The sequence below is a fragment of the Neomonachus schauinslandi genome, chromosome 11 (assembly GCF_002201575.2).
Source record: "Neomonachus schauinslandi chromosome 11, ASM220157v2, whole genome shotgun sequence".
In the NCBI taxonomy this organism is placed as follows: Eukaryota; Metazoa; Chordata; class Mammalia; order Carnivora; family Phocidae; genus Neomonachus; species Neomonachus schauinslandi.
The window spans coordinates 39,219,683-39,245,261 of NC_058413.1; the positions used below are offsets into that span (position 1 = coordinate 39,219,683).

The 25,579-nt window shown below is 39.9% G+C and overlaps 2 protein-coding genes across 2 annotated transcripts in view; one reads left to right on the top strand and one right to left on the bottom strand.

Moving 5' to 3' along the window:
* GTF2H1 (general transcription factor IIH subunit 1) overlaps positions 1 to 18,320 on the bottom strand; it is a 38,458-nt gene extending 20,138 nt beyond the window's left edge. The window contains 8 exon segments of the mRNA XM_021685319.2: positions 2,300 to 2,379; positions 2,506 to 2,655; positions 4,103 to 4,196; positions 5,330 to 5,492; positions 6,244 to 6,352; positions 6,355 to 6,435; positions 9,984 to 10,152; positions 18,065 to 18,320. Of these exon segments, the coding sequence (XP_021540994.2) occupies positions 2,300 to 2,379; positions 2,506 to 2,655; positions 4,103 to 4,196; positions 5,330 to 5,492; positions 6,244 to 6,352; positions 6,355 to 6,435; positions 9,984 to 10,137 (831 nt within the window). The 5' untranslated portion in view covers positions 10,138 to 10,152; positions 18,065 to 18,320.
* A 318-nt stretch (positions 18,321 to 18,638) lies between these two features.
* The window catches only part of HPS5 (HPS5 biogenesis of lysosomal organelles complex 2 subunit 2), a 47,077-nt gene continuing 40,136 nt past the window's right edge, over positions 18,639 to 25,579 (top strand). The window contains exons 1-2 of the mRNA XM_044919243.1: positions 18,639 to 18,864; positions 24,602 to 24,765. Of these exons, the coding sequence (XP_044775178.1) occupies positions 24,658 to 24,765 (108 nt within the window). The 5' untranslated portion in view covers positions 18,639 to 18,864; positions 24,602 to 24,657. The remainder of the gene's footprint in view (positions 18,865 to 24,601; positions 24,766 to 25,579) is intronic.

A 25,579-nucleotide genomic window follows, 5' to 3' on the forward strand; every position in this document is an offset into this window, starting at 1 on the left:
GTTTGGCTTTATAGTCTATGTACTTAACTATGGTTTACCTTGAACTGATAGTGATAACAGGCAAAGTGAAGAACAAAGTCACACATGATTATGAGTAATATACCATCATTTTTTTTAAAGTTAAAAAATTTGAGTAATCTACACAGAGTGGGGCTCGAACTCACAATCCCAAGCTCAAGAGTCGCATACTCTTCCAACTGAGCCAGCGAGACACCCCCCAATATACCATCATTTTTTTATTTTAATTTATTTTATTTTATTTAAATAATTTATTTTATTATTTTATTTTTTATTTATTTATTTATTTATTTTTAAAGATTTATTTATTTATTTGAGAGAGCGAGAATGAGAGAGAGAGAGAGAGTACATGAGAGGGGGGAGGGTTAGAGGGAGAAGCAGGCTCCTCGCCGAGCAGGGAGCCCGATGCGGGACTCGATCCAGGGACTCCAGGATCATGACCTGAGCCGAAGGCAGTCGCTTAACCAACTGAGCCACCCAGGTGCCCCATCATTTTTATTTTTATTTATTACATTTTTTAAAAAGATTATTTATTTATTTATTTGACAGAGAGAGAGAGATAGCGAGAGGAGGAACACAAGCAGGCGGAGTGAGAGACGTAGAAGCAGGCTTCCCGCTGAGCAGGGAAGCCTGATGCGGGGCTCGATCCCAGGATTCCAGGATCGAGCCCCACATCGGGCTCCCTGCTCAGCAGTGAGTCTGTTTCTTCCTCTCCCTCTGCCTGCTTGTAATCTCTGGTCTCTCTCTCAAATAAAATCTTAAAATTAAAAAAAAAAGGCACTAAAATCTTTTCCCCATATTAAGCTATACCTTTAAGCTTCACAAAGCTTCATTTCTTCAGGATGATTAAGGAGGGCCATGTTTTAATATGTTGAAATTTACAAAGGAAGTGCCTGAATGTGGAGAATTACCAAGAAAACTCAATTTCATTAATAAGGAAACGACTCATCTGGGCACCAAGGATTATTTTCTGCTAAAGACTGTAGGTCAAAAGTTTAAACATTGGTTTCTTCACCTCGTGAGTACCATACACTAAAATAAAGGAAAAAGTTTAGAAAAAGACAAGACAAGAAGGTTTAAGCATGTGTATATGGCCAGCAGAAGAGGAGCCAAAAGAAAGGTAAGAAAATGAATATCTGAGTGTGAAGAGAATAACTGAGGAAGGCCGGCTCCTAGCTTACAAGGGCGGGCAGGGATGGAATTGAGAGATAGGGAATCCCTCAATCAAAAGGGATCCCATCTTTCCCCGTGACCGGATACATCTATAAGTCTGTAGTCACGATGTGGAGGTAGGTGGTGCATACTTGGTGGTCTAGCTGTTGAAACTTATTGGAACTAGTGTGGGGCAAGGGTCATGGGTGTGATCAAAGTCTGACAAACACTGGGCTATGGAAAAATGTTTGTTATCTTTTCTTGGCCTACTGATATTTATCCACATTTCTTTAGATTAATGTCAGAGAATAAAGCTTGACTCACAAATACGTTAAGCCTTCACATTACCTAGAGAAGTACCAATGGGAGGAAAATTCTTTTAAAAAAGTTTTAGCAAGTCATATAGGAATTTCAGTTTTTCAAGGCAATTAGCAATAGCAATAGCAAACAGTGCTATTGACAAGCACTTCTGATAAATCACTCCAAATAACAAAACTTTATTTTATATTCTCAAAAGTGGAATATCTACACTGAAAGCAATTTTTAAACTAGTTGAAGACTAGGAAGACTGTTTTATCTCATAAATTCTTTTTAATTAAAATCTGTTTTTTTGTGGGGTGCCTGGGTGGCTTAGAGTTGGTTAAGTGTCTGATTTTGGTTCAGGTTGTGATCTCGGGGTCCTTGGATTGAGCCCTGCGTCAGGCTCTGTGCTCACTGGGGAGTCTGCTTGTCCTTCTTCCTCTCCTTCTGCCCCTCCCCCCACTTATGCTCTCTCTGTCTCTATTTTTTTTTTTAAAGATTTTATTTATTCATCAGAGACAGAGAGAGAGGCAGAGGGAGACAGGCTCCCCACTGAGTAGGGAGCCCGATGCGGGAGTCGATCCCAGGACCCCGGGATCATGACCTGAGCCGAAGGCAGACGCTTGACCATCTGAGCCACCCAGGCGCCCTCTCTCTCTCTCAATCAAATAAATAAATAAAACCTTAAAAAATATGTATGTTTTTTGTTTTTAGTAGGTTCTCTGCCTAGCATGGGGCTCGAACTCACAACCCCTAGATCAAGAATCACATGCTCTACCAACTGAGCCAGCCAGGCACCCCTCTCATAAATTCTTTTAATACTACGTACCTCATCTAATGGTTTATCTTCCAAAGCTGTCAAATCAAGTAGTGGGTTTTTCACTCCTAATGAAACCATTGTTTTTAACCCTGGAAAAGCAATGAAATAAAAAGTTGGTCAAGTCTGACCTTCCTTAGAAATAAAAAATTCACTAACAGCACTATGACTAGAGAGCAGCAAATTAAATTTAATGTGTGTCAGGGATAAACAGCTACCTTTTTCATCTATTTTGGCACATTCTGCAAAGAGGTCCTTTGACCCTGTATTCAGCCGGTCCCTGTGAAAGTAATGGGACTGAAAGAAACGTGTCCAAAATTCCTTTTCCGTCATGTTGTGGGGAACATTTTCTGCATATTTCATTTTTACTGTAGAAAAAAACCATAAAAGTTACATACAGAATTTCCATTTCTTAAAATCTCTCAAATTAATTGAAATATATACCAATAGTAAAAACTATATTGAACTGCTCAACTTTATATACTGTATATAATAATCTAGTTGTAATAAATATAACTTGAGAGATTAGGTGATACACTACCTTTAGGAATCTTCACAAATTACAAACAAAACCTTGTCTTGCTCCAAGAGAATTAATAAGTTTCAAAGTTTTAGTAGAAATACCAAGAATCAATACTCAACAGACTATCAGTTCAGCACATTCCAAGAGCTCACAGTCCAATCAGCAAAGAAGTTAAAAGCATGGTCTCTTGAGCCAGAGAGCCTGAGCTTAAAATTCTAGGTCTGGGGGCGCCTGGGTGGCTCAGTCGTTAAGCGTCTGCCTTCGGCTCAGGTCATGATCCCAGGGTCCTGGGATCGAGCCCCGCATCAGGCTCCCTGCTCGGCGGGAAGCCTGCTTCTCCCTCTCCCACTCCCCCTGCTTGTGTTCCCTCTCTTGCTGTCTCTCTCTGTCAAATAAATAAAAATAAAATCTTAAAAAAAAAAAAAAATTCTAGGTCTGTCACTTACAATCTATATGATCTTGTGCAAATTACATAATCTCTGTGCATCTTGGTTTCCTCATCTGTCATATAAAGGTAGTTAGAGCGCCCACTTCATAGAATTATTTATAATGACTAAAATGAGTTAATATACATAAAGGCCTCAGAATGGTGTCTGATATATAATAAACACTATATAATTATTACTATCAGAAAAATATGAAAATAATTAATTACAATTTGATAACTCTCTGAAGCAGACATAAGCTCCTACAGAAGCAAAGGGGAGGCTTCTACCTGCCCAAAGAAGTCAGAATTTTATAGCGGTGGCAGTGGGCAATACTTGAGTTCTATGGGGTCCCGATATCTGTTTCCAAAGACTAAAGGAGCAGGAGTGAGGGAGTGAGGAGAGAAAACTGTTTAGTCAGTAGAATAACTGAAGTGATGGTTCTCAACCTTGGCTGCACAGCATAAATTACTAAGGCTGGGGTCAAGTCATTTATACTTTTAGGATGGTTTCTGCAAGGGTAAGGATTTGTGGGTTAGAAAGGTCACTCTGGAGGCAGCATGAAGGATGCTCTAAATTACTGCTGTAGAGACTCATTTATTGATGCCTCTGGAACAGGTCATTTTGTGCAGGTATGCTGAAGGGTAAATAAAGTTTAAGAACCACTGATGGAAGAATGGGAAAGTCAGCATACCAATGAACTGATGACAGCACATTATATACCGACTCGTTAATAACTACCATGTCTTCACATATTTTATTGCACTTCATCAGGAATAAAGGTAAAGCTTTTTGTTTTTCACTGATGTATTACTGAATTCATCCAAAGAAATATTTCAACTATGTGGAAAAATTGATTCTTCTTACCTGCTGGATACGTCCTAAATATGGACTCAATGATATCAGAGGTTAAATTGTATCTCAGACCATTACATCCATCTGTTTGGGGCCGGACATCAGCCTAAAATAAAGACCACACATATATATTCATTAGAATATTGGGGGAAGATGTGTAAGCATATAATAGACACTGGACAAAGCTGGCAAAACAGACTTTCTGAATAAACTACAGAGACAGAAATTAAGTTCCTCATCCTTACTTTTGGCATTGAGAGAGGGCTCAAAGAAGCCTGGCTTGGTTTCACATAATCTTACTGATGTGTAAAATCTGCGTCCTTGAAAATTCAACATAGTCAAATAGGTAGATAGCTAGTGGAGCTTTAACATAATACTTGTAGAGTTACCAAAACAACTATAAACCTTGGTTACTAAACAAATATTCTCTCACTGGTTTCTTTAGGGAAGGCCTTATTAATTCAATTCACTACTAAGCACCAAGAAAATGCTAAACATGTAACTGGTACTCAAATTTTTGTTAAATGCATAAATACCACTTTGGTTCTACCAGGTATAGACTAAATGAATCCGACTTTCTAATTCTACAGGTAAGGTATTCCCAATTTTTCACTAAAATACATTTTATAAATCTTACTTCTTCTATAACACCATGGTCATTACAAATTTAACTCTGCATTATAAATACAGCAATCATAAAGAAAGGTATCAGAAAGTTCTAAATTTAAAAGAATTAGGGGAAACAAGTATTACTCCAATTGCTAAAAGATTCTCTTTATTAAAGTCCATTTAACTTCTAGCATGTAAAGGTCAAGTCCCCAAACCAAAAAGTATAGCTAGCAAAAAGTATCTATTTAAAAAATGCTGTATATATATATATATTTTTAATTTTATTTATTGAGAGAGAGAGAATGAGAGAGAGAGCACAAGCAGGGGGAACAGCAGAGGGAGAGGGAGAAGAAGACTCCCCACCTAGCAGGGAGCCTGATGTGGGACTCGATCCCAGGATCCTGAGATTATGACCTGAGCCGAAGGCAGCCACTTAACTGACTGTGCCACCCAGGCACCCCAGTACTGCATATATTTATATTTTAGAAGAATACCATAGATAACAAAGTATCCACTAATTTACTTAAAGGAAATGCTAAGTTTTACCAATAAAATGGCATTGTTAACACATATACCAAGGTTTTCTTTCTTTTTTTCTTTTCCCTTCAGAAATCTAGAAGGGTCACATACCAGAAATGCTGCAGAAATGCCAACATCTTGCTTATGATTGGATGTAGAACTCTCTGTTGCATTCACATTTAAACGATTGGCCCAGAATTCCTCAGCACTGATCACTTGACTCACAACAAGGTCTTTATAAAGCTGAAACAAAACAGGATCTTCTTGCAGCATTCTGGTGATAGAATATATTGAATATATTGAACTTCTACAATAAAACGCTATTTATGTAACACTTTAAAAAGAGTTTAACTACTTTAACAACTTGAAACCGAGACACTCGACTTCCATTTTATGATGCTGGAGCAGCAGAGGTCATTTAGTTCATTTGTTAGTAATCACAACAAACAAAAAACGTTTTTGGAGGAACAAATGAAGATAAATGGAAGTCTGAAAAAGCAAAGAATAAACTCTTTGAGGGTATGGATTTGGTGTTATTCATCTCTATATCCAGTGATACAAAGGTCATCATGCCTGTATTTGAACTGTACTGCATTCTCTTTCACATATGAACGTGAAAGAGGAGAGAGGAGGTATGGTTGAGATTTTCTGGCCACCAGTTTCTCAGTGATAAGCACTTAGAGACTTAAGCATAGATGGCATGGAAGATATTGGCGATGGAATAATTTGTCTTATCAGAAACTCATTATTTCATGTTTTCTCAACTTTTTTACAATGTGATTTCTTTCAGGTTTCTCACTTACAAATACACTTCTAATGCTTTCCTGTCATCTTTGTGAAGAGAACTAGGAGAAGGAATGAAAGGACCTTATCACCTTTGAGTCTCAGTTGTGTTCCTCACCAGATATTAGGCTTGAGGCAGTTAATTTAATTTAATGCAGCACAAGGGATAAGAAATAACAAGCTGTTACTCTACTAAAAGACTGGAGAGAACTTAGCGTCTCTTTATTCTTTTCCCCCTTCACCTGTTTTTCTCTTCCAGCTCTTTATTTGCTTTCCTCTTGAATTTGGGCAGCAGCTGCTGGAGAAGGTCTTTCACTGCATCTCGCTCTTTCACAGCTGTGCTTTCATTGAAAAATGGAAGTTAGTTGTGTCCCCTGCATGCAACACCAGCTGAAGCTGAATTTTAGCTTTTCCTTCTGGACTGATCTTCTGGCCTAAAAAGAAGCATGAGACAAATTAGATGAGGACACCCACACTGGAAACTGTCCAACAACAGGCTACTCTCCTCCCAAGAAAATTCAGAATTCCTTTGGGCTTTAGCTGCCCTGCTCCAATCTTAATGCTTTTGCAGAAATGCCCTCTTCTCAAATAATCCCATATAATCAGAGCACAGTTTAACAAATTCACTGCTAACACTCTGCTTCCTTCTTTACTATCCTCTTTGTGTGGCCCTTCTCACTCACTGCCTCCACCTCAAGATACTAAAGGGCTTTTGTTTCCATTCAACTGCGGCAGATCTCTAAATAGCCAACTAGGAGTCCTGAACCCACCCTGAACATCTGAATCCAAAAAACATATTAATAAAAATGATCTGTCATAATTTAAAAAACTCCAAAACAGCCCATGTCTTACTAATTGCAAAGAATACATAATTTTACATCTGAGAGATCTGGTGTCACCACTTCAACCCAGTGATGAAACTTCATCTCATCCAAAGTGGGTGGCACAACCTCACACTATGGGCTTTCTGTGGGGATAGGATAATAAGTAAATACCATCACCTAGGTGTTCTTGCTGCGAGGGTTTAATCTGAGTACAATCAAGCCTGTAGACCTTTCAGTTTTTGAGAAATACAGGTCTACACAAATAGATTATAGAAAACCTTGAGGAGGCAAGCAAACATAATCAGAATGTGGTATGTGACAAGCCTATAAAGACTGAAGACACTAGAACTCCATCTGTGAAGCTAGATTGGATATAGTTTAAAAAAAAAAATCACTGCTACAGAAAACATTATTGGGACAAAGGGGGAAACGTTATTTATTACTAAAAATTTCTTGGTGTGAAAATATTACAGAGCAAAGTGTTTGCACGCATAATAGTAAGTGGGACATATCGTGTATCATTCTTAAAATTTTTCTCTAACTTTGAAACTTTTCATAATAAATTGAGGTTGGGAACCTCAAAATACACCAACATAATATAGAACTTGTACTCTTAAAGTAGTGGGCCTCATGGCAATAGTAGTGCTTGTCTTTGTCAGGGGAAGAGAGATGGAGGGGCTTTGTCCCATGAAATGGGAGACTCTTGGTAGTGTGAAACAAGCTGCCTAGAGCTCACAACCCAAATCGCCTAGCTCCTAAACAAACTTTTTCAATAAAGATGTGGCTTCCAGATCAACAGTTTAGATAAAATATCTTACCACCAAAAACAGCAATATAGAGGAATTTACACTGTCAGCCAGCCTACTCTGGTATTCTATTTCTCAAAAACAAAACCATCACCCCTTTCTAGGCATCTTTTCTCAGTCATTGCTTTATCCTTGCTCTATCTTAGACTTTGCCTCTGAGAGGTCTACTTCTGACGTGTTTTTGTTTTTTTAATTTTATTTATTTACTTAAAAGAGAGAGAGCACAAGCAGGGGGGAGCGGCAGGCAGAGGGAGAGGGAGAAGCAGACTCCCTGCCGAACAGGGAGCCCAATGCGAGGCTCGATCCCAGAACCCCAGGATCAAGACCTGAGCTGAAGGCAGAAGCTTTACTGACTGAGTCACCCAGGTGCCCCCTGAAGTTTTTTAATTAGCTTACTTAACTGCTGATTTTCACCTTAGTCATTTACTATTGATAACTTTCAGTGGTTCCTTTCAGAAATGGGTATTTTTTTCAAATACTCAACTTAAAACAAAAACTGATCTGGTGCAGATCTAGATTTGGGTATGTGCTCTCCTTCTCAATAACAGAAGAATTGTCGAGAAATAGAAGAAGGGTATATTCTTTATTGTATGTGTGGGTATCACAATGAGTACGTGTTTTGCAGAGCTACAGGACCAGCTTCCTATTTAAGAGAAATGCTAATAGAGGCAGTTCCTAATTTAGGAGTTTCTTCTGGTACAAATGTTAGTTTGTAAGAACAGTAGGAGGAACTTGGTGAGGCACTTTTCCACAGAATTTTATTATTATTATTTTTAAAAGATTTTTATCTATTCATTTGACAGAGAGAGAGCGAGAGAGGGAACACAAGCAGGGGGAGTGGGAGAGGGAGAAGCAGGCTCTCCACTGAGCAGGGAGCCTGATGCGGGGCTCGATCCCAGGACTCTGCGATCATGACCCAAGCCAAAGGCAGACGCTTAACGACTGAGCCACCCAGGCGCCCCTTCCACAGACTTTTAAATGGAGGTAGTATTACCAGAATAGTGGACAAAAGACCAGATAGCTTAGGACCTAATTATGATGAATTTTTTTTTTTTTAAAGATTTTATTTATTTATTTGAGAGAGAGAGAATGAGAGCGAGCGAGTACATGAGAGGGGGGAGGGGCAGAGGGAGAAGCAGACTTCCCGCCGAGCAGGGAGCCCGATGCGGGACTCGATCCTGGGACTCCAGGATCATGACCTGAGCCGAAGGCAGTCGCCCAACCAACTGAGCCACCCAGGCGCCCCATTATGATGAATTTTAAACAGTATTTCCTTTTGAAAGTTAAAATTCTAAGTTATTTCAGTGGAGATAGATGAAAATCTTGGTCATTTCCAGCAGCAAAGTAGAGGTAAATTCTTAGGGCCACTGTTTACACACAAAGGACATTTATAAATTGAGCACTTGAATGTGTAAGGTTGACTATTTTTTGAGGTGTCATGTTCCTTGAAATCTACACAGGATTTTATCTAGGAGAAGAATTTTAGATCCAGGAAAATAAATGAATTCACATTAATGGTTGCAGTTCAGATACCACAATTTTACCCCTGTATCTCCTATCTCCGTCCAATTAAAAAAATGAGTCTATCTTCTCTCAACAGATGATGGCCACATAACCGAAGATTAATTAGACTACTTGCTTAAATGATACAATTTTATTAAAGGGCAATCTGCCATCATCTATCATTTTAATGCGTTTAAACATATGAACCATCTGGACCAGTAAATCTACTGCAGGGATGTATCTCACACATACAACCTCACAAAGATATTAGCCCACAGAACTATGCTGCAGTACTGTTTGCATTAAAAGAATTCTGGAAACTTCCTAACTGTCCTTCAACAGAAAACTAATTAAATACATGACTGTATATCCATTTAGCGGACTGTTATGCAACTCCTAAAAGAAAGTACATGTGGAGATCTTTATATGACCTAGATTTACATATATAAAACTATACAAAGTTGGGCGCCTGGATGGCTCAGTTGGTTAAGCGACTGCCTTCGGCTCAGGTCATGATCCTGGAGTCCCGGGATCGAGTCCCACGTCGGGCTCCCTGCTCAGGGGGGGTCTGCTTCTCCCTCTCCCCTCTTCCCTCTTGTGCTCTCTGTCTCTCATTCTCTCTCTCAAATAAATAAATAAAATCTTTAAAAAAAACAAAACAAAACTATACAAAGTCTATTATTAATCACAGGTTACAGAATAACATATATTCAATGATCCCACTTTATAATTATTTCAATATGGTTGATTTTTTTGGACACTATAATAAAAAACCCACAGACTATATGAGCAATCTTTTTATAAAATTACTAACAAATATTCCATCAGACCTTAGTATAGATGACTTACATTTAATATCTGCATACATATGGCTGATTGTAAATCTATCTTTGCCTTCAGGTGCCCAAGCGATTCTTTCTGCCATGAGGTATAAAGCTCCATCCTGCTTCTTCTGACGCACCTTCTTCACAATCAGCAAAACTTCTTCAGATGAAGTTGCCATGATGCCTAGAAAGTGCTAACAGAGACAAAAAATTTCACATCTCAATTAGGATCAGATTTGTTGACTTCTGGAGTCCTTTCCAAATCTAAACCTAAACTAATAATGAGGAGGAAAAAAGTCCCTGATTGAAAGTTGAAGATAAAGTTGTACGGCATTATCCTTTAAAATCAAATTTCATCTGCTCATATCACAGGTGTGAATTTATATAACACAGTTTATGACACTTGGCAGTTTTTAAACCATTTCTACCTATTCTAACCAGAGTATTTTCAATTTTACTTTCAGTTCCTCAGTAATATTCCTAAGTCTTAAATGTATGACTTGACTACAGATTTGCTGTCTTTTATCTAATCTACATCTAGAATTGTAGAACTTTAGAATTAGAACCCTATTGAATGTTTAGTTCAATTGTGTTTCAGCTGCAACAACTAAGTGCAATGGGGTTTGTGTTATCTTCCCAGAACCTCTCTCAGAGCTGAAACCACACCCACGTTTCCGGATTCCTGGTCTAAGTTTCTTCCGGTGTGCTTTAAAATAAAACTTTTAACCCTTAACACTTCAGATGCTATTTCCCCCATCTTTTAACAATCAAATGTCTTCAATTGTTCTCCAGGTCTTGGCCGAAGATTCACTTGTATATGGCTAATTCATTACCTAGGAAACAGCTTTTAGTCTCCCTACCTCTACTTCTTCCTTCCCAGTCCTGGGATAAATGCTCAACCCAAATCCTAGAGGCTTGGGTGTGGCTGTCTGTAATATGAGGCTGAAAGGGAATTTGAGGCTATATGGGCTTAACAGGAAAGAAGCCATGATTGATGGCAATGTCTGCCATGGGCTGAGATGGAGAAAGTGATAGCACAAATGCCCCATATATGTCATTTCTGGTGAAGTGATGACTTTAAGTTTTCATTCCCAAAAAGATGATTTAAGGTATAATTTTAAAATATTTACTTCTTCAGGGATATCTTAAAATACAATTGTAGAGAAATTAACATATCATAGGTATAAGAATTAACATAGGTATAATAATTAAATTTGCCATGAGCAAACAAGTGAAGCTTGATTGAAACATTTTTCCTGGAGGTTAAAACAACAGGGAACAACGAAATACTGGATCTGCCATTGATTATTGCAAAATAATTGAGGAACACCTCTGTTTGGACGTAGTAGGAAAGTAAGCACCAGGAAGAGTGGCAGGCACTAAAAATAACAGAAATCAGCAATTCTACCATCACCTCTTATGATTAATGAAAAATATGACTGGATTAAAAAACATTTTAAAGGGGCACCTGGGTGGCTCAGTTGTTAGGCGTCTGCCTTCGGCTCAGGTCATGATCCCCGAGTCCTGGGATCGAGCCCCGCATCAAGCTCCCTGCTCAGTGGAGAGCTTGCTTCTCCCTCTCCCACACCCCTGCTTGTGTTCCCTCTGTAGCTGTCTCTCTCTGTCAAATGAATAAAATCTTCAAAAAAACCCCCAAAAAACAAAAAAACAAACACATTTTAATTGTAGTTGACACATATTACATTAGTTTCATAGGTATAATATATAATCTGACAAGTTATGCCCACTCACCACAGGTGTAGCTACAATCAAAAAATTTACTCAAGCATTAATTTAGAAATAAAAAATACAAGTAAAAAGTGAAATCTTAGTTTCTCTGAAATGGACTTCCTGAATTTTGAGTAGCCAAATATTCCCTTTCATAGGTACTCTACAGGCTACTCTACCCGAGGAACAGAAAGAAAAAGGGTCAATGAGAATACATTTATTCAATAAATTTGTGCTGAGCCAGCAAGTCTAGGGGTTATCCAAAGATGAATGTCTGACAATAACGATTTCTACTTTTAAAGAGATAAAGATATGTATCTGTGTATATAAATTAGAATGTGTGAGTTTCCTAAAGGGAGATAAAAAACGTCTGAATTAGGACTCAGAGGCCATTTCTTCGCAGAAGAGGTTTTGTCAAAGGTTTGTCATAGGTTTTTTAGTACAATTAAAAAAATTCAGCTATAATTAACAAACCACCAAAATGCGTACATCTTAGGTGGTCTGTTTGATGTATTTCGACAGTTATATATACCCATGTACCATTACTCAAAACAAGACAGAAAACATTTCTACCACCCCCCCCAAAATTCTCTCATGTTCCTTTCCATTCAGTTCTCTTCCTCTCACCCTCCAGCAACTATTTTCTGATTTCCATCACCACAGGTTGGTTTCCCTCTTTTCTAGGTTTTCATATAAATAGAACCATGCATCATATAGTGTCTCTGACTTTTCACCTAATCTGTTTTTTGAAATTCACCACATTATTACATGTATCAGTAGTTTGTTCTTTTTTATACATAATTATGAACTGGGTCTTAAATAAGGATTTTGACAGAGAAAAGGAAATAGGCATTACAGGCAAAGGGAACAGTTTGGGGCAAAGGCTTGAGACACAAGGAATGGTAAGCAGTCTGCTCTGGATGTAGTATAAAGTTCATGATAAAGATCAAAGGGATATGGAATCAGATGGTTAAGACGGAAACAGTGGAGAATGCCACCATACATGGTAGACAACAGAAAACCTCTAAGGACTTTTGAACAAGGCAGTAATTTATATCTTAGGAAATTAATCTTTGGACAATATGAGACAGACTTAAAAGAATGACTAGCAAGGGTCTTAACCAGGCTGGTGGCAGCAAGAATGGAGAGGAAGGGACAAGGAGGAATACTGAGGAAGCAGGATGAATAGACACTGCAAGCACTGAAATTGTCATGGCTGCTTGCTCATACCCCATTCCTAAGCCCTACTGACATGAGTACAGTGGTGCCATTTATAGAAAGAATTCAGAAGAAAGAACAGGTTTGAAAGCGAAGACAAGGAATTCAGTTCTGGACATGAAGAGTGTGAGGTGCTGTTGAGTCATGCAGGTGGAGATTAACTTGTTTTTCACTTGCCACTGAAAATACTTCATGCTGTTTTACAATCTCCAGTTTGGATATCTATAAAACATACATGACAAAGATTCACGTTCTTAATATATAATACCATCTTTTAACTGATTTACTTATTTAACACCCTCCTAGATTTTGATTAGAGTTATTACTGTTTAAAAAGTTTGAAAAACCACTGTCTGAAAAGACTATTTAATGACATGAAAAGATACACTGTTAGATAATCAAAGAAAGCAGAAAAAAAAACATGTAGTTTGATTTCATGTTATTAATTTATCTAAAATGTACTCAATGCAGGGAACCTGGCCGGCTCAGTAGGTAGAGCATGCAACTCTTGATCTCGGGGTCATGAGTTCAAGCCCCATGTTGGGTGTAGAGCTTACGTTAAAAAAAAAGAAAAACAAACAAACAAAAAAGGTACTCAATGCTTACTAATATGTGCCAGGCACTGGGCTAAGTTCTTTACAGGCATTATCTCATTCAGTCCCCAGTTAACAATCCCGAGGTACGTTCTATTATTAGTTCTATTCTGCAGATAAAGGAAACTGGGTCTAAAAAAAATCAAGATGCTTTCCCAACGCATCAAGGAAGTAGATAGCTTTGAATCTGGGTCAGCCTGACCTTGGAGTTCCACCATGCTATTTTGCATGGACTGGAGGAATATACACCCAACTTCACAGTGGTTACCTATGGGTGATGAATTACAGACAACTTGAATGTTCTTTTTGTTTTCTGGATTATCTATAATAAATACATATTTTATAATGAGAAAAGTAGTTATTAAAAGAGTCTTTCCAAGAGTTTGTTCCCTATCAAACCAGAGGTTTATAAGATAACATGGGAAAAGTGTTAGGGGTGTTAGTATAAGAAAACAATTGTTATTTTCAAAATTTCTATAATATGTATCAATTGTTCTTTATTTACTTTAAAAATTTAACGTATAAAGAAATTTTTATAACATTTATGGAACTATTTAATACTTTAATGTTAATTATAATACACATTATAACAACTTAGAATAAAAAAACAGTTTGTACTATCTGAAGTTACACTGTATACTATACAAACCACATTTTAGGAAACATGAATTGAAATCTGAAAGATAGGAGGGGAGGCTTTATGGACAGGGGGAAAGCAGACAATTATAAGACAATTTTAAGTATGTCCATATATGGAGGAAAAGCAGTGAGCAAGGACAGCTGATAGAGCAAGTCTACCATTAACTGGGCTTACAGGCACAAATAAAAAGTGCTAGGTTTGGAGAAGAACAGAAAAATTTTTTTGACACAAGAAGGTAAGAAAGAAAAGATGAGTTGAAGACAGAGAAACTGTAAAATGGAGAATAAATTAGATGGAGAGAATCATCAGAGTCAGTCACTAGCACGTAAAACCATTTATATTAAAATCCATTTGGGAGAACACAAAATAAATCAGAGATAAGTAATTGAACATTGGGATGACTAGTCAATTGTCTCACAGCTAACTTGCTTGGCAAATTTCCTTGTTCATTTGTAGCACCTCTATTAATTGTATAAGACCAGTTTTAGAAAGTTTATTTATTTTTTTAAAGATTTTACTTATCTATTTGAGAGAGAGAGTAAGAGAGAGAGCCCAAGAGGGGGTGGGGTCAGAGGGAGAAGCAGACTCCCCGCTGAGCGGGGAGCCCAATGCGGGACTGGATCCCGGGACTCTGGGATCATGACCCGAGCCGAAGGCAGTCGCCCAACCAACTGAGCCACCCAGTCGCCCAACTTTTAAAAAGTTTAATAGAACCAGTGGGGATATCCTACAATGCCTTATGTGATTTCCAGACTTTTCTTGAAGATGGCTCGCTCCTTGGGTAGCAAAAACTTCTTCCCAGTAGGCCTCTATAAGAGCCACAGAATATTTTGTTTATGAAAAATATTCGTTAGTTCCATTTAAACAAATCAGCTCGATGAAGATCTACTTTACTTAAAAGATTATCTTTTAAAGATTTTATTATTTATTTGAGAGAGAGCTCACATGTGCGCATGTGGGGGAGGAGTAGAGGTGGAAGGAGAGGGACAAGCCGACTCAATCCCAGGATCCCAACATCATGATGTGAGCCGAAACCAAGAGTCGGACACTCAACTGACCGAGCCACCCAGGTGCCCCTACTTAAAAAATAATTTACTTTATGAAATTATCTGCCACAAGACTTCTTTAAATAGCAAGATCCTCCAGTAAAGGGATTAATTCATTTGCAGTTAAATATTTGCTTGAAGTTAAATGTACATGCCTTGCTGAGCCTCTGCACATTCTCCTCCTTTCCTATCAACTGGCTTTTACTCATTTTTTTGGTACTTAAAGTACTAAGTTTCAAAATCACTAGGCAAGACCTTTCTGTTCTCTCTCTCTTTTTTTTTTAAAGGTTTTATTTATTTGACAGAGAGAAAGACAGCCAGAGAGGGAACACAAGCGGCAGGAGTGGGAGAGGGAGAAGCAGGCTTCCCGCGGAGCAGGGAGCCTGATGTGGGGCTCGATCCCAGGACTCTGGGATCATGACCTGAGCCAAAGGCAGACGCTTAACGACTGAGCCACCCAGGCGCCCGACTTTCTGTTCTCTTGATAGCACTTACCACAATGATAATTAATTTCTAAAGTAATTCTTTTAATGTCTCTCTCCCCTGACAGACTACAAGCTTCATAAAGGGAAGAGGATGCATGTGTTGTATTCACTGCAATACAGCACCCAGCCACATATTTGGCCTATATGAAGAGTCCAATAAATATCTGTGACATCTATTTAAGATCCTTGTTGTTAAAAGAACACCAGCTTGGTAAGATACATAAGACACCTTTGCACATATATCCTTGGCTAAACTCCAGGAAGCATTACAGCTCTCAGAGATCACAGTATCACTCCTCAGAGATTCCAATAACTGGTTTATAAGGAAATAGGGACAGAAAGAATTTGAAACTGATCAACAGAAACCTTTAAATTACATCTCTTTCTAATGTGCAGAGATAAATGGGGCAGGAACAAGGACAACAGGTGAAATATAAACTCCGTATCAGCCTCTAAAAGAAGGATTATTAGAGAGAGCTGCTGTATCTGCCAGCATACAAAATGGAGATCTGGAATGCTATGAGGCAATCCAAAAAAATTTTAACAATTCAGCATAACAGGGAATAGGACCTTGAAAGTATGTAAAAAGCGAACAAAATTTACCATTTTAATGAAAGCTATGCACACAATGAAGCTATTAAGGGGAATAACTGATGTAGCAATTTTGAGACCAAGCACTTTTTCATTTTACAGCAGTGCAGGGAGAGGCAGAAGGAGGAAAATGCGACAGAGACCAAGACAGAACGAAACGTATGCTCATATTCACCAATAAATACTGCATGCTGATAAGAGTACAGTATCAAAATTGAGAGCGCCATCAGTTGGTAATCAAAGTGGGGAAGGGATAGACTTATTAGTTGGATGCCTGATACTGGCTACATTGCAGGCAAGCTAAGAGAGAAAAGAAGAAGGGCACAAGACACCCCTAGCAGCAGTATCCATGAGGTAGAAATAGTGGTCAAAATGCTAGGAAAGCTCAGTCTGATGATTGGGGAAAAAACCCAGCAGCACAGAAAAGCAGGGCTAAAAGGTGGAAAGATAAACCAGCAGGGAGAAGATAAATGCCTCCGGGGCAGTACATGCAGGAAGCTAATCATTTGGTTTATTAAACAGATTCCTCTCTGCACCAATCTTCCTAGTATTTTTAAAGAGCCCACCAAAAAAAAAAGAGCCCTCCCTGCATTTGCATGGCTAATTTACATCTGCACTACCGTGAATGTATGTAATATCATCTAAGAGAAACTCAAACTTTCAATCTGCTGCACTGTTAAATGTCAGCTGAGTGAGGGCAAAAGAACAGGTTTTAATGGCCTCAAATGACCTCTCCCTTCTTCCCAAATGAGGGATTTAGGTCTGCTAAAAGGTACAAAGTTCTCTCCAGAGCCCAGTCCTTCTGTAAGCCATAGGCCTGATACTGGAGATTATCTTCCCTTCTGTTGTGACTCCTCCATCTCATTTGTTAGTTTTGACTTTAAAAATCTATTTTAGGGCTGACAATTTTGGCTTATTTACCAAAGCCCAGTTAAGTGGTTTTCAAACTGTTCCAAGAGGGGAAGCTGACTGGGTGGGGCTTGGCCCTCCCAAATTCAATTCCATCAGAGCATGCTGTTTTGTATACTGGAGGTCACAGTAAGAATTCATGGGGAGAAACTGTTCCACTGCCTCATGGAGTTAATACTGCAAGGTGCAGTTCAAATCACTTAGTTTTTGTATGTTTTTCAAATTGGGTCTTCTAATAGGCAAAAGGGTAAGTTTTTATATTTCTTCCCCCTCCCCCACTATACAGACGCCAAAATGAGCGTTTAAGAGTCAACTGAATATACTCCTTTAGTCAATTTTGTCTCTGAGAACATTGGGGAATTTATAAAATAATTATACATTTCCATGGGTTGGTGGTCTATTTTGCATCATTACAAGACAATAAAATTAGGCATAGAACAAAACTGGGCGTGTGGATTGGCACACGTGTTAAGAAGGTTTTAAAAAGCGGTAGGACTGACAGGTCAAGCAAAAGGTGTGCAGACACTACAGTGAAAGCTGTTCTCTTACAGAAGCTGAAAGACTTAACAGCACATTTCCTAACGGGAAGGGATCCTCTGTCAGGCAGAGGCCTCCACGTCCTTCATTCTCCGGAGCCACGTCTAATCCTGGCTTTGGGTAAATCTTCGAGTCCCTGCTCTTAGTAATGGGGCAGACTTCCTACAGGCCAGCAGATTAGGGGTCGCCTATCTCTCGCTTCAGGACAATAAAGGGCTACCGAGACAGCAAGCTTAGGAGTTGTGGCGACGGCAACAGGGACACAGGGAAAAGGGGTAGAACCCGCGCCGTCCTAGGGCCCCCCCGGCCTGTCAGCTCCTCACTCACCCACCCACCCCCATTCTTCGGTCTAAACTTACCAGGTGGAAGCTACGGCCCTGGGCAAGGAGTAAGTAACTGGGCTGAGTTGGGTCGAGTTCCGCTGCGCTTCTTAGAGACGCTGCCGGGAGAACGCTGAAACCCAGTAGCCACCGCCGTCGCCACCGCCTCTGCTACTGGGGGGTCTCGCCTCCATCGCTGGCTGCGAGGACTCTGAGGGCACGTGACCGGAAGTACCAAGGCGGGCCTGCCGGGCACGTGACCCAGAGCGCGGCCGCCATGACACCTTCCGCTAGTTCCCTCCCTCCCCCGCCGATTCCCGCCTGTTTCATTTCCTTTCGCCGGTCTCAAGCTGTGAAAGGTTCCGGGATCCTGGCTGGCTCACCCCTTTAGCCTAAAGGTCCTCCGGTCCCTGTTGGCGCTGCGTCGTCAGCCGGCAGCAACCCGTGGACTGCAGGCCGCAGAGAGCGTAATTGCGACCGCGGCCGGAGGGGGAGGGACCACGCGCAAGCAGGGGCGTAACCCGTCACGTGACAAGGAAGTACCGTTAATAGCGTTGTCCCCGCGTCCTCGGCGCTTCTGGATGACGTAAGCCAGGGAGGGGAGGTGCGGAAGGGGAGAAAGATTTTCAGGTGTCGCTCTTAGTTACTCGTTTTAGTGTCTGTACCGCTTTTAGTTGCTAGGTGAGTGTTCCGGAGGCCGGCCGTGAGAGGATCTGATCCACTGATGAAGCGGGGCTGAGCAGTGCTGCTGGTCTGTGAACCTGCTTTGAAAACTTGGTTACTGAGGCTTCTCTCCTGGAGAGATCTGAATACAGTATTAAAGATACCGCTGAAAAAAGGTATTGGTTCCGCTAGAAAGCTTCTTGTGCGCAGGGACCGTTTGCAGCGGTGGGTACAAAGCATGCTGAATGCATGATGCATTTATGAGTGAGTTGCCATTTCTCTAAGGCGAAGAGTTCTGATTATTACTTCTTGGGTAGAAAGATCCTGCTTCTCCCTCTCCCACTCCCCCTGCTTGTGTTCCCTCTCTGGCTGTTTTTCTCTCTGTCAAATAAATAAAACCTTTAAAAAAAAAAAAAGATCCTGTTACGGAATGGTGGAATCTCCTACTTACCCTTCGCATAGTATCTTTAATTGTTTGCTTCTTTCTGTCTTCCTCCTTTCACGTACCTAGTGCGGGAAAGAGAACGCTGTTGTTTGCTTTTGATGTGTGAGCAGCAAACATTGTGGTCCATTGGTAAAATGAGTACTAGGGTGATGAGAAAAACCTTTTCTTAATCCTACTCGTTTATGTTACCATCAAGTTTTAATGCATGGAAATGGAAAGATGATTAGATTTGGACTCAGGAGAAGTGGGTTCTAGTCTCAGCTCTGCCTCAGCAGAGTTCTGTAACCTTGGGCAAGCCAGCCCTTAAGAAGAATTGTTGCACGGACTTGGATAAGCATTTATAGCCACCTTTTATTCGCTTAGGTTTTTTTGTTAGGCTAGAGGTGTGCAGGCTTAACAGATGTAATATTTAAACTCAGCTTTGCAGAAAGGTAGGGTTTTGTTAGATGGATGAAGATTCAAAAAACAGTATATTAAATCATGGAGGCACAGAAAGTTTATACAATGAAAGGGACAAAAGATAACTTGGTATAGTTGGAAAATAGGGGTATAAAGTGGAAGGTGAGGCTGGAAAAAGAAGTAAGGATGAGATCATAGATTATGTAAGAAGGGGGGCGTTTGAAGGTTTGTACAAAGATTTCTTTTTAAAAGTATGTACTTGGGGCACGTGGGTGGCTCCGATTGGTTAAGCCTCTTCCTTGGCTCAAGTCATGATCTTAGGGACTTGGGATCAATCCCGCCATCAGGCTCTCCACTCAGTGGCAAGTCTGCTGCTCCCTCTCCCTCTGTGATCTCTCTCGCTTTCCCTCTCTCTCAAATAAATAAAATCTTAAAAAAAAAAGTATATACTTAAAGGGGCTCCTGGGTGGCTCAGCCAGGTTGAGTGACTCTTGATTGGGGTTCAGGTCATGATCTCGGGGTGGTGGGATCAAGCCTCCTATTGGGTTGGGCACAGAATCCGCTTGAGATTCTCTCCTCCTCCTACCCACCCTTGTCCCCGCACTCTCGCTTGCTCTCTCTGGAATAAATAAAATCTTTAAAAAAAATACTTAAAAAAGTTTTGTTATGGAAAATTTCAAACAGACAAAAATAGATAGGATAATAAAATGAACCCCCATGTACTCAGAGCCCATCTTTAACAGTTGTCAACATTCTACTGTTGTTTTTACAGAGAATGTAAATTTGTAAGTACTTTTTATATTCATTGTCACATTTGATTAATAGCAAATTTCAGGTTGAGCTCAATTCTGTTGTATATAAATATTAGGTAGGAAGATTATATTCATTTTATGTGAAAATTTCTTTGGGTTTTAGTTGAATCAAAAGTGTGACATGGCCACTTTAAAAACACATCAGATGCTATTTTAGGTTGTAATATAGAAATTTAGTGCTCAAATCCAGGAAGTTAGTGTTTCTATTCTATTCTGTGTTATCCAACTACTTAAGGAGTATTATGTTCAGTTCTAGGCACCATATTTTCAGGCAAACTAAATCACCTGTGTAGAAGGTTGACAAGAATAGAGAGGAATTTGGAAATTGTCATGCCAGAAATGAAGAATTGGGAATGTTAAATTTTTAGAAGACCTGATAACAGTGATAACACTTTTCAAATACTGAAGGGTTGTTTTGGAAGAAGTAAACTTGCTCCCTTAAACTGCAGAAGACACAGTTAGAAATAATTAGTAAAAGCTCTAAGTGATCAGATTTAAATATTAAAGGGAGAGAATAAGCACAAAGAAGTATAAATTTGGAGTTGGCTTAACCCCATCGCCCTGCAACTTCTCTTGAGAGTGACATTGCTTATGCTGTTTCTTTTTCATTCTCATTTCCCATTAAATCTTTTTTAGAAAAACAGGAACTTACTAGGTTCCTTTTTACCTCGTTAAATTATAACTTGTAGGACACTGAGATCAAGGCCAGATGGCCTATCCACCTCAGAGCTTAGGATAACAAACAGAAGAGATAGACACTGTGGTCTTGATGTCATTCCTTTCTTTCTTCTTCAGGATTTTATACTACGGTTTTGTCTTTTTCTTGTATCTTCAATCCTTTTCATTTTAAAGATTCTTAGCTACTACTTACAAATCTGTTTGAGTCTCTCCTGGTCAGAAAGTGAAGAGAGGTTGGGGTGCCTGGGTGGCTCGGTCGTGTTGGATTCTTGATTTCAGCTCAGGTCACGACCTCATGGGTTGTAGGATAGTACCCCACCTCCGGCTCCTCACTCAGCAGTGTGTCTGCTTGAAGATTCTCTCCCTCTGCCCCCCACCTTCAAATAAGTCTTAAAAAAAAAAAAGAGAGGTTTTCTTCTCTGCCAGATTTCTTCGGTAATTGGAAGGCCTTACCTTTACTTCCTTACCACTCAACACTTTTCTCAAGTCTGTTTTCTAGTGTGTGTCCACAGCACTTAACAGAAATTATGTGACTAATACCAAATCCTTCAATGCCTTTCAGTTGCCCCTCAAATTAAAATTTATTCAGGTTCCTTGGTTTGAAAGTCAAAGTATTTCATACCTTGTGCTGAATTACTCTTCCACTTTTATCTTTCATTACTCCATTCCTTGTATTCCTGTGTTTCAACCAAAGACTAAATGTATCTCTAAATGTATCCTCTATATTTCTGCTTATTGCTGCCCTTTTCCTTTTCCTTCTAATAAAAGCCTACTCAGTTCCAGTGCTACTTCCCTTAGGAAGTTTTTTATGGTTCCCTTTAACTCAATGTGATTTTTCTGTCCTCTAAGTTCCAACATAGCACTTTGCTTATGTCTCCCTTATGAGGGGGGTGTGTGTTCTTTTTCTCCCTATTTATAAAGTGACTGATTTCTGGAATTATTTTGTCTTGTTCCCACCATTGTGCCTCATATTTTACTAGGAACTCAATAAAATGAATGAGTGAAAAGAATGAGAGATTTTTCATAGGTCAGGAATTCTCAATTTTTTTTGGTAAAGATTTTATTTATTTATTTTAAAAATGATTTTATTGATTTATTTGAGAGAGAGAGCATGAAAGGAGGGAGGGGTAGAGGGAGGAGAAGCAGACTCCCTGTTGAGCAAGGAGCCTCACATGGGTCTCAATCCCAGGACTCCAGGATCGTGACCTGAGCCGAAAGCATACCCTTAACCAACTGAGCCACCTTGGCACTCTGAAAGATTTATTTTTAGTTAATCTCTACACCCAGAGTAGGGCTTGAACTCACAACCCTGAGATCAAGAGTCACGCACTCCACTGACTGAGCCAGCTAGGCGCCCTGTAAGTCTCAGATATTTTGAGTATGGGACTACTAAAGATTTGTTGTTTTTCTTGAAATGCTATTCTCCTTGCAGAGGTCAAGCTGTATTAAAAGAACAGTATAACGAATAGGAAATAAGACTATATTATGTCTATGCAATTAAAAAACATCATAAGCTTTTGTGTGTTTTGACACTGGGAAGTATGCTCCATGAATGTTAGGACTTTGTTTTGTCCTGTTTTATCTCCTGGACCTAGAGCAGTGCACAAGTCGGTGCTATTGTAACCTAACTTTGAGGTAGGTAGAAACTACACGACATGAGTTGTCGCACGAAGGAAACTTCATTTGCAGCAAATAAGATCATGGGGAGTCACTTCCAAAGCTTTGACTCCCCGAGCAAGGGCGAGTGGGTTTCTTTTACTGAGGGCTAGGATGAATATTTAGATAGGGGAGCCTTGTCGTCCTGTGTCGGGGCGGGCGTAAGGTCCTTACGGAAACATGCTCATACGTACATTGTATGTCATGTAAAGCAGGCTCGTGCTCCGTCTTGGGTGGAGATTTTAGTGTTCTATTGGGGTAAGGGTACCCGGCGGCCCCCCCGCGGCCCATCGGGGGGGGGGGGGGGGGGGGGGGGGGGGTGGGGGGCGGTGAGCTCAGACGGGTCTGGGCCGCCTGAGCTGACAGAGCCCCCGTCCGGGCAATGGTTACTGCTTGAGGGGTAGTTTCGGTTTCTGTCACGGGATGTTAGGCCCCTCGGGTCTTTTGCCTGAGTGAAGAGATAAGCTGGAAAGAAGAGCTTAAGGAAAAATGTGGGACAAAGGTCAGTGGCAACAAGCGGGTGAGAAGTAAAGGTTATGTTTTAGGGTCTAGCTGGTGACACTATGTACATATTTGATGAATATATGAATGAGTAAATACATGTAGTTCCGAAAAAAAATTAAAAAGTATAAATAATTTAAAAACAAATAGAAATGGTGGTTTCTAAATTTTTCTGTAGTGTTTGCTTTTAATTTGGCATGTTACAAATGACTGAGAAAAGTTAAAATTAATGGGTAAGAATTTTCTTGAACTTTATTTCTTTTTTGGAAGTTGGTGCAATTTGACAAAAATGTACACTTGAGAGTTGCTGAACAGATAAACTCTTGTGTTAGTTTACAAAGTCTTCATTGGGTATTTAGCATTTGCTGTCTTGTATTCTTATTCCTATTCATTCATATCAGTTCTCTTATTGAAGCTCTTACTTTTCTTTGAGCTTTAATTCCCTGCACTTTACATCCCACTTAGTAGGTGCATTCATTCAACAGATACTGAGCCCCTGATGGTTTGGAGAAAGAGATCCAGAGGTCTCTCTATTAAGCACAGTTAAATTGTTGGCTGATAACTGTTGAATTTGCTGATAAGGGTTTATAGTTTGAAGCCTTTAGAGAACGTTGCTTTTTTAAAAATATATATTTTTATTTTTTATTTTTTAATTTATTTTTAAATGTTTTATTTATTTATTCATGAGAGTCAGAGAGACAGAGAGGCAGAGGCAGAGAGAGAAGCAGGCTCCCCGCCTAGCAGGGAGCCCGATGCGGGACTCCATCCCAGGATCCTGGGATCATGACCTGAGCCGAAGGCAGACGCTTAACCATCTGAGCCACCCAGGCGCCCTAATATATATTTTTAAAGGATTTTATTTATTTATTTATTTGAGAGAGAGAGCGGCAAAGGGAGAGGGAGAAGCAGGCTCTCTGCTGAGCAGGGAGCCCGATGCATGGCTCAATCCCAGGACCTTGGGATCATGACCCGAGCCGAAGGCAGACACTTAACTGGCTGTGCCACCCTGGCGCCTCAAGAACGTTGCCTTTTAATGACTCTTAAAGGCAGAAGAAGATTTACAACTTGAAGAAGTACAGCTGAGGTTGCTATTTTACCAAAGAAGAGCTTGACCAATTTTCCTCTTAAATCCCACATTACCTATCCTACTTACTCAAACTGTGAGATAAATAGAATGGGATAGGATTATGGAAGACCTTGAGAATCTCGACTTGATTCCCTGGGATTTCAGAGTCCGGCAATGATAGAGTACAAGCTGATGGTTGCGTATAATATTACTTATGTGTGCTTTCTTTCCTTTTAGATGCTAAGTACCTCCAGAGTAGGGATCCTTGTCCCTTTCTTATGTTTCTCTTTGTTCTCCATATATCCATTAAATGCATGCTAACTGAGCGAAGAGCTTCTTAAATTATATTTTTGCAGGTTTTATTCAGGAACACTGTGCCTGTCACTCAACGTAATTTCAACTTTCCTGCTAAATGACTTTTGTGCCAGTGATACCGGAGTCCTACAGCCATGTTCTTGCAGAGTTTGAGTCTCTGGATCCATTACTTTCAGCCCTGAGGCTGGACTCCAGCCGTCTAAAGGTGAATTTCTTGATCCTTGTAGCTGTTTCATGTTCATATTTGTATGTTCTGTGTGCTCTTTTATATATGCTCCCTGCCCTGTAGTTCTTTATGTTTGATGGAATCTTGGGTGTTCTTCCCTGTGCTAGTAATACCTTACATACAAGTAGCATGTTCATAGCTCTTTTTTTCTTTTTTTAAAGATTTATTAGAGAGAGAGAGCGTGTGTGCACGTGAGCACAAGCTAGGGGTGAGGCAGAGGGAGAGGGAGAAGCAGACTCCCCACTGAGCAGGGAGCCTGATATGTGGGCCTCGATCCCAGGACCCTGGGACCATGACCTGAGCCGAGGGCAGATGCTTAACCGACTGAGCCACCCAGGCACCCCTGTAGCTCTTTCTTGATTTACTTTTTGAGCTCTCATTTGAATTCTTCTTTCCCATCCTTGAAAACCATGGTACTGATTGCTGAATTTTTTTCCCTTCACAATAATCTGTTTTTTTCTCAGAAAATAATGTATTTGATTGAAAATAAAATAGTATGAACGAGTATACCGTGTTGCATTTTAAGCAACATGAACCACTGCCGTTATACTAAGCTCATTCCAAAACAAGGAGTTTGATGTACCCTCCATTTTAGGAAACAGAGCAAAAGCTGTTAGTTCTGTGGGAAGAAGTATGTGCTCCCCTCAAACCCTGAGTTCTGATAAACTCAGGAATGACATGGTGAAGAAGAAAATCTTATAACCAATTCCAAAATAATTTCATTTTTATACTTCTGCTCCCCCAAGTACTTTTGTAGCCTCTGAGCAAAAGAATAAGACATAATAGGCAAAGT